The 13,686-nt window shown below is 40.4% G+C and overlaps 1 protein-coding gene across 1 annotated transcript in view; it reads right to left on the bottom strand.

Annotated features, from left to right (window-relative positions):
* Window positions 1-13,686, bottom strand: part of frem2b (FRAS1 related extracellular matrix 2b) — a 92,334-nt gene that overhangs the window by 32,813 nt on the left and 45,835 nt on the right. The window contains exons 5-7 of the mRNA XM_066677534.1: window positions 7,020-7,250; window positions 3,262-3,387; window positions 994-1,242 (exon numbers count right to left, since the gene is read on the bottom strand). Of these exons, the coding sequence (XP_066533631.1) occupies window positions 994-1,242; window positions 3,262-3,387; window positions 7,020-7,250 (606 nt within the window). The remainder of the gene's footprint in view (window positions 1-993; window positions 1,243-3,261; window positions 3,388-7,019; window positions 7,251-13,686) is intronic.

Raw genomic sequence — 13,686 nt, 5'->3', positions numbered from 1 at the left:
CCAAACACAAAATGTAACTAGACATCCAGCATTGAGATGAAGGTCAGGCTTTGAATTTTTCACATCAATTAACCCTCAAACCGCTTCTAAACTGTGTCCTTAGCTCCTCGTGTTCTCCTTATAAAAGAGAGAAGAATCAACAGTAAACAAAAGCACAACAAAACACAACAAAAAAAATAAAACAACTTAACAGCTGCTGATCATTGAAGCGAAGCATGTTTAGCCTCCAAAGGATCACATGCTGCTCGCCGCTCGCTCGCACATCAAAACACCCCAAAAAACACACCATTTTTGAAATAACAACTGCTGTTCTATTGGCGAATAATCTCTTCGCCCTCGCCTCAGGTGTGTGTCTCCTATTCTTTGCTTTCACGCTTGATGAATTATGGGTGGAAAATCGTTTCAAGGTTTGCAGTGGTGTTCAATAAATTCCATGAATTTAAATTAAACATTCCGCGTAATCTCTCCTTCATATTCCCGCGCTGCGCTCAAACAAAGCCTCCAACAGCTTCTCAAATAGCTGCCGAGCATGATAAGAAATGACGGAAAGACTTGTTTTGACATCAAGAACCTCCCCGTGGTCTAAAGGGAATGGCCAAGTACAGAGAGGAACTTAACAAGAGCGTAGACAGCAATTAAAAAGGAGTTGTCATATTTAGCACAGTCTTCCAGGTACAACAGATGTCTTTTAGACACGGCTTGGGAAATGATGGAATACTTGGAAATTGATGGAATACGTTGGATGAAATGAGACATGAGTGGTATCATGAGTGAACTAAGCCATCAAAGCCATGAATGAGCATCTCTGCTTTGAAACAGCTGTGTTCCAGTCTCAAAAAACATAGATTAAAACTGACAGGGTTTCTGATGTCAAATCTAATGAACCGATCCCAGTGCTGATTGATTAGACATGTCTGTGTCACGGCCCTCCAGTGCAAAATTAAAGTAGAAGGCTTCACTACATCTGAGGTCAATTTTACATTCACTTCTTACCGTCGTCCGAGTCGGGCAGGATGGTCACCCTGGTGCTGGGGAACTGACCCAGTCGGCCACCCATGGGCATGCTGAGGGAGACGTTAAAACTTTCCTCAGCCTCATACAGAGAGTCGTCTATCACCACCACACGGCACGTCTTCTCCGTCTCATCCCGGTCAAACCTCAGGACACTGCTGTGCTCCTCTGGCCGGGAGATGTAGTCAGAATAGGACAGGACAGTGGTGGGGACAGTGCCAGTTGCTGTGCCTGCTGGAGGGTTTAGGTTAGAGATAGAGAGGGTGGTTTATGTGCATGGTTCTAGAGTTTAAGGGGTGGTACTAGTTCAGTTCCAGCTTAAATTTGAAGATGGTTATAAACTTAGAGCAGTTTCCACCTTAGGATAACGCCGAATTAACCCTCAGAACACTATATTCAAACAATAGTAAGTGGATTCATACTGTTCCAGCTTTAAAATGGAAGCAGTGTGAACAAGAGAGAACATTGTAGATACATGTGAATAGGGGGCAGCATTCTTGAGTAAACAGAGAGAACAGTTTAGAACAGTGTGAATAAAGAAATGCATTCAGTAAATGAAGAGAATACTCTAGAATGGTGTGAAAATGAGACGGATTTCTAGACTAAATGGAGACAGCACTCTATAACAGTGTGAATAGACATTGATCTAGAATAAATGGGGAGAATACTCCAGAACAGTGTGAACAGTAAACAGTGATCTAGAATAAATGGAGAGAATACTCTAGAACCATGAACAGAGGGAGCATCCTAGTGGAAATGGAGAGAATGGAGAGAAGTGCTCCATTTCTCCAGAGACTGCAGTTCCATCTCTCTTATTTTCTCTCCGTCTAGCTCATGCTCTTTCTCTCTCTCTCTCTTGCTTTCTTTGGTTCATTCTCAAAAAAGGGAAAAAGTGTGAAAAAAATGTAATAATCTCTCACATATCTTACAATATGGATTGATCCATCTCTCTCTCTCTCTCTCTCTCTCTCTCTCTCTCTCTCTCTCTCATAATTGTGTAGCAAACAACTGCAGAAGTGATTCTGAAGCCTGCAGTTCTCTGAAAATTGTCATCTCTTCCACTATCACTCGATCAATATCACTCACTGGCAGATTAGAGGTGTGTGTGCGCAAGGTTGCACGTTTCAGTGCATGTGTGTGTGCATGCGTGTGTGTGCGTGTGTGTTTATGTGTATATTTGTGTAGATGTATGTGCATGCAAGCATGCAGGTGTAAGTGCACAAGTGTGTGTGTGTGTGTGTTTGTTATCACCCTTGGCTGAAAAAAGTGTTAGTGTTGTCTTATCTCTGAATAAATCTTCACATTTTTATTGAATATCATCCAGAAATACTGCCAATGTTCAGCCCTGTTTTCCCAAAGGTTAGTAATAAGGTGTAAATTAACATTTCATCTAATATTTGGAACTCAGTGAAAACACTGGGAACAGCAGAAAACTGCAACCTTCTTTAAAAGTGTAATTCACGGGCTCCCTAAAGATGTAACCAGCAAACCACCAGGATCAGGAGTTCAGTCTCTGGTTATGCCTCAACCATCCTTTTATTGCACTGTTTCATAGTTAATGCAGTGTTAGGAGACAAATGGCGAATTAATTAATGACCGAATGGATGTATGTACACTGTCAAAAAAAATGTGTCACTGTGGTGGTAACTTTTGCTGTCACTGTGGTGGTACCCTCAATCGTACATATTTGTACCTTTAATTAGGGAACATAATTTTACCTTATTTTATTTTAGTAGACTTTTATTATGTTTTTTTGACACAGTTCTATAATGTAAACTAACAGATATCCCCCTCTCCTTCTGGAAAAAAGAATGTAATGTACCTTTAGGGAACACAGCAGGACCTTTAAACACTGTTGTGCCTTTAAAGGTACACTTAGACTGTTTGTTCCTTTAGTGACTAATAATGCACTTCTACCATACCTTTTTTTCTGAGATTGTATGAATAAATGAAAAACATCAAATGTCAATATTTACTCACTAAGCAGAAAGAGTCTAATTACATAAAAATATAAAAACATTCTTATTCTATTAGTTTTTGAATCCATGAGTGATTCAAACTGATTGGAATCCTGTTGAACAGCACTACTGTAATTGGAGATGAAAAAATGCCACAGACATATGTTGATCCAGGGAAAATAAGAAAATAAGTCATTATTTTGAGACTAATCTGACATCTTCTGCTTCATCTTTTGTTCATATGAAACCTTGTGGTGCTACACTTGGCTGGGTCACTTGAGCAGTGTCATACCTTGCTGCGTGAAACAGATGACCATTAGCTCCTGACTGACGTCTCCTGATCTGTGAACAGGGATCAGCAGCTCTCCAATGTCCTCCTCGATGGAGTACGCAGCTGAGGGGATGAACACAGTTGACTCTGGAGAGAGAGAAAATGAACCCACAATATTACACTCTTAGCCCAAAGCTGTGGGGAAAGCATTTAAACACATCACTCTGAGTGGGAGCTATAAAAACAACAGCACTGTGTTTAATGTTAGAAACTACTGCCCTGAGATTCTGAATCTCCCAGTGCTTTTCAAACCTGTAAACATGTAGCAAAGGGCAATCGAAAGCTAACAGTTCTCCTCCTGGAGGTACAGGGTTTTGGAATGAGCTACAAAAGCCAGAAATACTGAGTGTGATGTTAATTCAGCTCCTTGCTTTGGGCAAAGGAGAGGAGTTAAAGGCTATAGTGAAATTTCACAGGTTAGAATATGTTTGGATTCCTGATGTTTTGTGTTTATAACCTTTGCATGTACTCCATAGTAAATAGATTTTTGTGAAGACTTACATTTCAGGGGTGCTGGCCTGAGATAAACATAAAACATCCTAAATGGGGCATTTCTTTTTCCTTCCTGACTAATTCAATCTCTGCCTAGAGCGATGTAAAGTCCCAGCATTGGGGTGTGGAACATTGGAAGGATGGGGATACATCCAATTCCTTTGGGATGATTTGGAGTGCGTCTGAGATCCAGAACTAATCATCCAACTCATGTACTCTAATAATAAACTCGAATCGGTCCTCTAATAATAGAAGGCAACATTGTTGTTCATCATATATTCTGTACCAAAATACATATTTCTGAACACTTATTTATATATTTATACTGATTCATCTCTTGTATTTATTGTAAATATGTTCTTATTCACTGATGAACACTTTCCTAATTGATACACACGATTTTTGTACAAGGTTTGAAAAGTTCCTTTTCTTCATTAATTCAAGATAATTGTTTTTCTTGTAAAGGCATTGTCAGAACATATAACAGTAATAATAAGACAAAAAATAAAAGAATAATAAAAATTAAAAGCACACAGATGACCTATATAAGATTTACTCACATATTTAGAAATAAAATAAGCATTATATATATTACTAAAGGAGTACAACAGGGTTCTGATTTAGGACCATTCCTATTTTCCCATATACGCATAATATTGGAGATCATCTGGATGATTGTTTATATATGCTGATGATATCTGTGCTTTCTCTGTGGATCCACCTGTCGCAAATTTACAAAAGAGCATCTATTTAATCACTGTATTTTTTTTATGATTCTTAAGCTTGGCTTATCATATGTTTCCAGTCACATATGACCTGTTGCAGAGTGTACAGTTGCTGTGTCTACATATTTGTTTGGAATTGTTGACTAATAGACAAAAAATAGTAGATAATAGTTGACTCATAGAGTAAAGTTATGTTTTACAGGGCCTCATCACAGAGTGAGCTGAGAACTTTCAGAACAGTTCGTTAAGAAACACATTGAGATTGAACACAAGGTTTTTTTTGTTTTGCTCCTGGGCTCCCTGGAAATCAAAGGGATGGGGAGGGGTGTTTCCTGCCCTCCTCCAAGAGTTACATAGTACAATCTTTGCAGTGCTGAGCCTGGAGTAGCAATAACAGTCTCTATTCTCCCTGTTACAGCTCAGGGAAGCATCACCAGGATTTTGAAACTGTTGTTTTAAGGTAGGGCGGCACGGTGGCGCAGGTTTCCTGCTCCGGGTGACTGTCTGTGAGGAGTTGGTGTGTTCTCCCTCTGTCCGTGTGGGTTTCCTCCGGGTGCTCCGGTTTCCACCCACAGTCCAAAAACACACGTTGGTAGGTGGATTGGCGACTCAAAAGTGTCCGTAGGTGTGAATGTGTGTGTGTCTGTGTTGCCCTGTGAAGGACTGGCGCCCCCTCCAGGGAGTATCCCTGCCTTGCGCCCAATGATTCCAGGTAGGCTCTGGACCCACAGCGATCCTGAATTGGATAAGCGGTTACAGATAATGAATGAATGAATGAATGTTTTAAGGTAAAAATACTACCTAGTATTTCTTTAAAGGAGAACTTTAGAAGACAGACCACATAGAGTTAACATTCTGTCAGGTGCAGCACAGAAACACTTTGAAAGATGGTTTGAGAATAAACTGTCATTCAGCAAGCATCCTAGTAATCAGTCTTTGCTAGGTGTGTGTGTGTGTGTGTGTGTGTGTGTGTGAGGGCACACGTGGCCTTTGTTCAAGATTTTGAAAATGTCTTTGTGGTGCCTAGAATAAATACAGAATACACACACACACACACACACATATATATATATATGTATATATATATATATATATATATATATATATATATATATATATTTGTGTGTGTGTGTGTGTGTTTATATGCACTTTAAAATCATATTTTTCAAATACATCCAGAACTTTTCATTTATTATCACATGTTTCTATACTCTGTGTGTTTTATTGTTCTGTTTTTGTGTAAGCACTACTGATGCATTCTAAACTCTTTCTGTGCCTGTTTTAAATAAAAGAATCTCCACAACTGGAGGCAAAGATGAGGAGCATTTCTTTATCGTCTTGAGGAATGAGGCTTTACAATGGTGCTTTTATTGTCCTCCCCGAGGAAGCACTGTTTACAGGACTTCAAAAGAATGTGGCACTCAGCAAGCATAACCAATGTGAGACTCCTGCAAATACATCAGTGGAGTAATGCAGCTATTTTCACGTACATAAGTGAACAAAACAGCACTTGGCCCACAGTTAACACCAGCACAGCTTCTTGTGCAGAATGTTATGAAACATTATGCTAAATATCCCCCCATGATTTATGCATATGGTGTTTGGAATGCAGCGTTATGCTCAGTCGTCATTGGAGGAAGAGAATACTAAACAGCATGGCTGCAATTGGTAGTCCACAATAGCGCTGCCATTAGACCCTGACCACCATAATATTGCCTTCCCATGGCTAGTGTTAATGGACCCAGAGCTACTCTTAGGATGGGCAGGTGATTTTTGACAGTTCTTTACAGGACCAAAAAGCACCTGTTCCTTTAAATGACAAAGAGCCACACAACATCTCACCCCCAAGCAAGCAGCACTGCTTTGGTTTTTCAGCTGTTCCAGCTCAGTTCTCTCATTTCTTGCAGTTCTCTTTCTTGGCAGCCCTCAAAAACTAATTGTTTTTTTTTTTTATTTCCCAGTTTGTAGGTTGGTTGGCTCCAGACTGCAAAACTAATGTGCACATGCATTTAACAAGGGATATATTCATAACACACTCCCTTTTAAAAATGGAAAATTGGTGTCTTCAATCCCTTAAGTGTTGTTAAGAGAACATGGGATCTTACAGTGGTATATTTATTTAGAAATGGAGTGGCTAAAATGTGCTGAAGGTCATTAAAAAGCTGAAGGCTCTGCTCCCCCTGAGTTGAGAGCCGGGCACTGTTCTCAACTTCTACTATGCATTCCGTATTCACTTTTGTTGGACCACAACCTGAGACTTTTTGCCAAGTACTGGCGGGTTAGTTAGGGCTATCTTTGGAACAAATTGTTCACAAAACAACACTGTTTAGAGTTTGCACCCAAGCTCATTAATAGACCCTGACAAGGGTTTAGAAACACGACAGTGGAAAGCTAATTATAACTTCGATTCCAGGTACACCCTCACACAAGTTTACAAGTGGGAGATAATTAACTGATCAGCTTGTACATAAAGCATTGAATCTAAACACTCAGCCTACTCACCATCTCCAGGGTCCACTATCTCCACAGTGGTCTCATTGGGGAACTCAAGAGCCCCCATCACAGGCTCAGAGAGAACTATTTTAAAGCTTTCAGACTCCTCGTACAGGTTATCATTGAGAATCCGCACTTTCCAGGTGGCGCTGGTCTGACCAGGGTTGAACTGGACCTGCTTCTGGGCCTTGCCCCGAAAGTCTTTGTCCTTCTCTGCAGTTCCGTCCTTGGTTCCAATGCCTTTAGAGTGAGTAAGGGTGATGAAGAAGGTTAGTGTGGCCAATATGACATGTTAATATGAATGTGATCAATTCAGTCATAACACACTTTTCTGATTATGTCACTAATATTATCAATACTTCTCAAAAATTAGACAATTGCATATATCATACAAAAAAACAAAAAACAATTCCACCTTAATTGGGATGTCACAATCAACAGCAGCATTTTTCAAAATGGCAACAGATGCAATTAACTAGAGCATCTTTGTTTTGATTTATTCATTCATTCATTCTCTGTTACCGTTTCATCCTGATCAGGGCCATGGTGGGTCATCACCACATCACTCACACACTCACACAGACAGTGAGGATCAAACCTGGGACCCCAGGACCTTGGAACTGTTCCACTGTCCACAGTAATCCAATAATTTAAATGTAAATGATGTCATGATTTTTCTTTTGCATTAAAACATGTATTTATGAGCCAATTAGTGGGCCAGACTAGAAGAGAATTTTTCTCTTACTGGCAAACTGACTGACTGATCAACTTAAATCCAAACTTGGCTGTGGAAAATAATAATAATAATAATATTAATAATGATAACTATAATATGTTAAACTTATACAGTGTCTTTCACATACCGAAGGATGCTTTACAATTTAGTACCCAAAAAATTAATAAATAATAATCAGAGAATATGAAAGTATTCTGAGAAAAGATAGGATTTGAGCGGAAGATGGAAAGAGAGAAAGAAGAGTGTATAGAAGCGGGTAAGTAGATCCAAAGTGTGGGGGCAGTAACACTGAAAAACCTGATGGCCAGAGATAAAAGACTAAACTTAGGAATGGCTAGAAGGCCTTAGTTTGAAACCTTAGTTTGCACATAGGGGCATAGGGGTGCAGGAGAGGGGACAGATGGGTGGCAGCAAGGCCATGCAAGGCCTTAAATGTCAACAGCAGGGTTATATAAGTGATGAGTTTTATAACTGGAAGCTATAAGGAGAAGCTAGTAGAGGAGAGTGCAGATTTTTTAAGAGGATGAAGCTGCTATGTTTTTGTCATCTGAATTAAGCTGGTCCACCTTAAATGTCTCTACTTATTAGGCTCCAATTCAGATGGAAATACAACATGGAAGGAGAGGGAGAAGAGGCAGAAGATTGTGAGGCAAAAGGCAAATGAGCCACCACCATTTTTACTGCCATTTTACTTACCATTTATATATATATATATATATATATATATATATATATATATATATATATATATATATATATATATGTTTTTTTTTATTTACTCATATTTGAATATTCATTTGCACATTATTTAACCGACTGTCTACTCTAATCAGTGTGAAGACTGTGCAACCCAAACCAACACGTCGCTCACAGTACTTAGTCCACTGACTGGCTCTCAGTGCTTCGAGTTTTATGCAAAATGTGCTTTTGTATTTTTATTTATGATTGTTTATGTTTATTTGTTAATGGGCTGTGGTTAACCTACAGATATTCATTGGGTGCTAGACAGGAACAAAGCCTGAAAAGGGCACCAGTCATCAAAGGCACTTGCCCAGTCACTCACATGTATTTTTGGATTGTTGGAGCCAACTGTAACACCTGCAGGAAAACCTACGCAGACACAGCGAACTACATTTCTGACAGTCTCCCAAAGTGGGGCTTAAACTCACAACCCCAGAATCCAGGGCTGAGTGGCGGTAACGCTACATTTAGCCGAACTGTGCAATCACATATACATGTATTTTCTTGTGTTTGGGACAGTAGTGCTATTTTAAACTAAATACTGTTTACTGCATAGATATGTCTCTCTCCCTGTTTGTGTTTTACAGCTGCCCTCTCACTAGACGTCAGCCCTGAGGACAACATCTGTTACAAACCAGTAGACATGCAAAATAAATCAGAAGACATTATCAAGCTGTGACAGATCGTTTTAAGAGATTTCCCCAGGATCCTTCCTCAGCTCAGTCGCTTCAGTTGACTGGAGACACTGGCACCTGCCACGAAACCTGCAACATTATTTCTCTTCATATTATCCATCCAGCACTTCACTGCATCAAGGTGGAGATGCCTGGGAAAGACACAGTGCAGCTGGGATGGACTGGCCCCAGTTGAGGCTCATGTGATGCAACTCTCCAGCAATAAAGCCAATGTGGCTTCAAAGTAAATCGCCATGCGTCCACTGGAGAGGGAGCAAGATAATCAAGATATTTCTGAAGCCTAGTGCCATATTGAGCTCTTTGGAGATGAGCTGTTTGTGAGTGCTTCTGTCCACTGGGGTTATGTCCAGCATGCTGGACAGGCAGTGTCTTCCCAGTGCCAGCTGCAGCATGGCATAAGTGCCAGGCTTTTCCTGTCAACCAGCAAGCCAACACTCAGCAGGGGTCCCCGGAGTAAATAAACATATTTCCCTACAGTCTACAGCAGTGGTCATTTGGAGAAACAGCGGCAGGGGTAGTTCACAAGTGAGATGAATTTATAATGTGGACAAGTCAAGGGCACAGAGTGAGGAAAAAGTCCCCAAAGTATAAATGGGTTTTTGTTTTTTTGATATTTGTTATTTGTTATTGTTATTTAATCCACAGCATTAACCAATTCAGTGAGTCTGAGTTGATTAATGAGTCACTATTATAGGAGTCATAAGTCACTGTGATGTGTACCCAGGTTCAATCACAAGTCACTGTGATGTGATTCAGAGTCAAGTCATGAGTCACTGTTTAGTGAATCCCTGTCACGAGTTACTGTGATGTAAGTATGTGTCTTTTAGTAGTTTTAGTAGTGAATTAGTTTATTATTATTATTAATTGTGTGTCAATAAGTTACTTTCATTCATTCATTGTTTGTAAGCGCTTATCCAGTTCAGGCTCTGGAGCCTACACGGAATCACTGGACGCAAGGCAGGAACACACCCTGGAGGGGGCGCCAGTCTTTCACAGGGCAACACACACTCACATATTCACTCCTACATTCACACCTAGGGACACATTTTAGTCGCCAATCCCCCTACCGACATGAGTTTTTGGACTGTGTGAGGAAACCGGAGCACCCGGAGGAAACCCACGTGGACACTGGGAGAACACACCACACTCCTCACCAACAGTCAGCGGGACTTGAACCCCCAAACTCCAGGTCCCTGGAGCTGTGTGACTGCGACACCTACCTGCTGCGCCACCATGCCATTACTTTTTTTACTTTTTAATTGTGATAATATTTACTATGTTGCACTGTTAAATATTATTTAACCAAAGAAAAAACACACAGACACAAGGACGTTGAATGTGAATGAGAGTTCACCAAAAGAACTCATATAACACCGGGAACCTGAAGACAGTTCTGAAGACAGATATTGTTCTGTTCCTACTTCATAATTTTTTTATATTTAACCAAAGTTTTATTATAGTTAAAAAATGTTTAATTTTTGTTGCTCTGTTTTGTCTCAGTGCGACAGAAACTACAATGTTTAAGTTTTGGAGGAGGGTAAAAAAAGATCCCTCTCCTTCCCCCTTGATGTCAAGACAAATTGTAGAAGTGAATACCACTCTGCAACAACAGGGGGAACCCAGGAGCAAAAATACCAAATCTTACCTAGTGTTCCTTTAAAGTCCCCTTTATGTCATTGATTAAACCCTTTAGAAAACACATTCTTCTTCATCAGAACCGAGAAACTGTAACTGCAGACCTTCACCATCATTCAGTATGAGTAGATCTATGAATATGCAATTAGTACCATTGATTGGTTCCTTAGGTTTATGACATAAGAAACTCTGGCCGTCTGCATCCGCCCACTTGAGCCCATTTTGGAGCCATGCCATTTCAAAGTGGAAATGCTCAACCATGGCTTTTTATTTCACACAGTATTCTTCTTCTATTGAATAAACACACATGAATTTCACTGGAGGGGGCTTTAAATTCGCACATTAACACAGATTTTCTCATACAAAAGTGGTACATAAATCAGAAGTGGATTCATACAGTGGAGGTGTGTTATATAAAACACTTGTTTCCACTCACTGCATCTTGCTGGAAATTAATTGAGATATGCACAGTGTGAGATAAGGATAAAATATGGGATGCGTATTTATGTGCTGTTGCACCGACAGAGAATTTGGGCCCCTAGAAGAAAAAAAAATAACAACAACAAAAAATAAACTCAGACTTTAGACTTTGAAGTGAAGGAAGAAAGGCACGCTTTGATATGGAAGAACAGACGCAGGAGAGAGGATCAGTCCTGCCTCGGCCTGCCCACACACGTGCCCGGATAAAATAAAATTAGCTCGGCGGGGCCTGAAAACGTCCGCCTTCAAAGAGAGAGCCTACAAGAGACGCAAGAAATGACTGCTTTCAAACCAGATCTTCTTCACTACAGGAGGGGAAGCACACAACTTCACAGAGTCAAGCAGCAGGTTAACATCCAAGCACATGGAGCTTCAGGATGAACGGTGCTCTGATCAGAGCTGAGAAGAGTCCGGAGTTTATGTTCATCCACAGCAGGAGAATCAGCCCTTACTAGAACCAGGGTAAGCAGCAGAGGAACTGAGAACTCCAACCCTGGATCAGGATCAGATTTTCTTCTTCCTTGATCTCATTCCAGGAAACTCCACTCCATGACCACCCAGATGGAAATTTAAGGGATGCTTCCTCCTTACACCACCTCAGATTCCTGAGGTTATGACCTTAACTCCAAGTCAAACTCAAACTTCTGAAAACAGACATTCTCACTAGCATCAGATCTCACACCTCAAATTCAGCAAGAGTCAAACAGCTCTGCCTTATAGCATTGGAGTGTCCAATGAATTTTGACTCACTGCTGCAGGGTTCAGGGATTCTGGGTTTAAATCCCACTTTGGGTCACTGTCTGTGAGGAGTTTGGTGTGTTCTCTCTGTGTCAGTGTGGGTTTCCTCCAGGTGCCGTGGTTTCCTCCCACAGTCCAAAAACATGTTTGTAGGTGGATTTGCTGTGTGATGCTGTCCACAGGTGTGAGTGTGAGTGACTGGGTGAGTATGTGAAATTGTCCATATATATGAATGTGTGAGTGATTAAAATTGTCCAGAGGTGTCTGAGTGACTGGGTGAGTGTATGACATTGTGACATAAGACTCAAAATTACAGTTAAGAGACAGTGAGGATTTTAGTTAGTGATGACATCCATATGTTCTTTCAAGTGTATTAAACGTAACACATTAATTCATTCATTCATTCATTGTCTGTAACTGCTTATACAATTGAGGGTCACAGTGGGTCTAGAGCCCACCTGGAATCACTGGGCGCAAGGCAGGAACACACCCTGGAGTGGGTACCAGTCCCTCACAGGGTGACACACTCATTCACACCCATGGACAATTTTGAGTCACCAATCCACCTGCCAACGTGTGTTTTTGGACCATGGGAGGAAACCCACGAAGACATTGGGAGAACACACCAAGCTCATCACCGACAGTCAGTGGGACTTCAACACACAACCTCCAGGTCCCTGGAGCTGTGTGACTGCGACACTAACTGCTGCACCACCATGCCACCTTAATGTAACACATAACATATCCAAACAAAGACAAAACAACAGTTTTCACCTCATGTTCACCTCAAAGCCTTGTGTTATTTATGATTTCAGATTTTGATATTCACCTTTCTAATGCGGTCATATTTTAACAGAGAGTTGTTCAGTGACCTCCATAATTACTACACTGGTGTTTGTGGTTAGATGAAAGAAAAAAAAAAGGCTTTGTTCTGTGGAGCTTTGTTGGCATGGAGGCTGAGTCTAATTGCAGTTTTGGAGACACGATGACCTCAAGATGTTATGATCTTCTGCAAATGTCTTTTTTTCTTTTTGCCTCCCTGTATGTTGTAGCAAAATAAGCAGCCATACTCTTCAAAGCAGGATCCCAACAGCTCTAGTTTTTTTTAAACTTTGCCTAATCATTGTCCTAACATTGTCCAGACATTTTCAGATTTATAGCTCATGTTTTATAATCATTATATGATTTTTAAAGGTCAATGCATTTTCACTGAAAGTTAAGAAGGTTTTTTCCTTCACCTGTAAAGTTACTATATTGGGGAGATGTTTTCAACTGGACAGCAATGGTATTCATAGTGGGGTAATTCATATTTATATCCCAATTAAACAGAAAATCACAGACAACTGTTAAGGCCAATATATGCTTTTGCATCACATCTACAACGTAATCAATACTCAGTCAGTAATCAATACAAGACAGTTCCCATTTAAACGCAAAACATATGCTGTACCCTATACTATACCCTATGTCGTAGCCTGACATGCAACATTAGCGCAACGACTGTGATTGGTCTACAGTCAGATGAACATGGTTTAAGTTGAAATATGGAAGTCCAGAAACATGAACTCCTTTTCTTCACACTACAGAGACTGCAGAGCCTGAGGACACTGATCATCTGACATCATGCAAAAAATAAAATGTGGAAATTATG

This window comes from Hoplias malabaricus, chromosome 1, assembly GCF_029633855.1.
Source record: "Hoplias malabaricus isolate fHopMal1 chromosome 1, fHopMal1.hap1, whole genome shotgun sequence".
Taxonomy (NCBI): Eukaryota; Metazoa; Chordata; class Actinopteri; order Characiformes; family Erythrinidae; genus Hoplias; species Hoplias malabaricus.
Note: the sequence above shows the minus strand (reverse complement) of the source record. Positions and strands in the feature narration are given on the sequence as shown.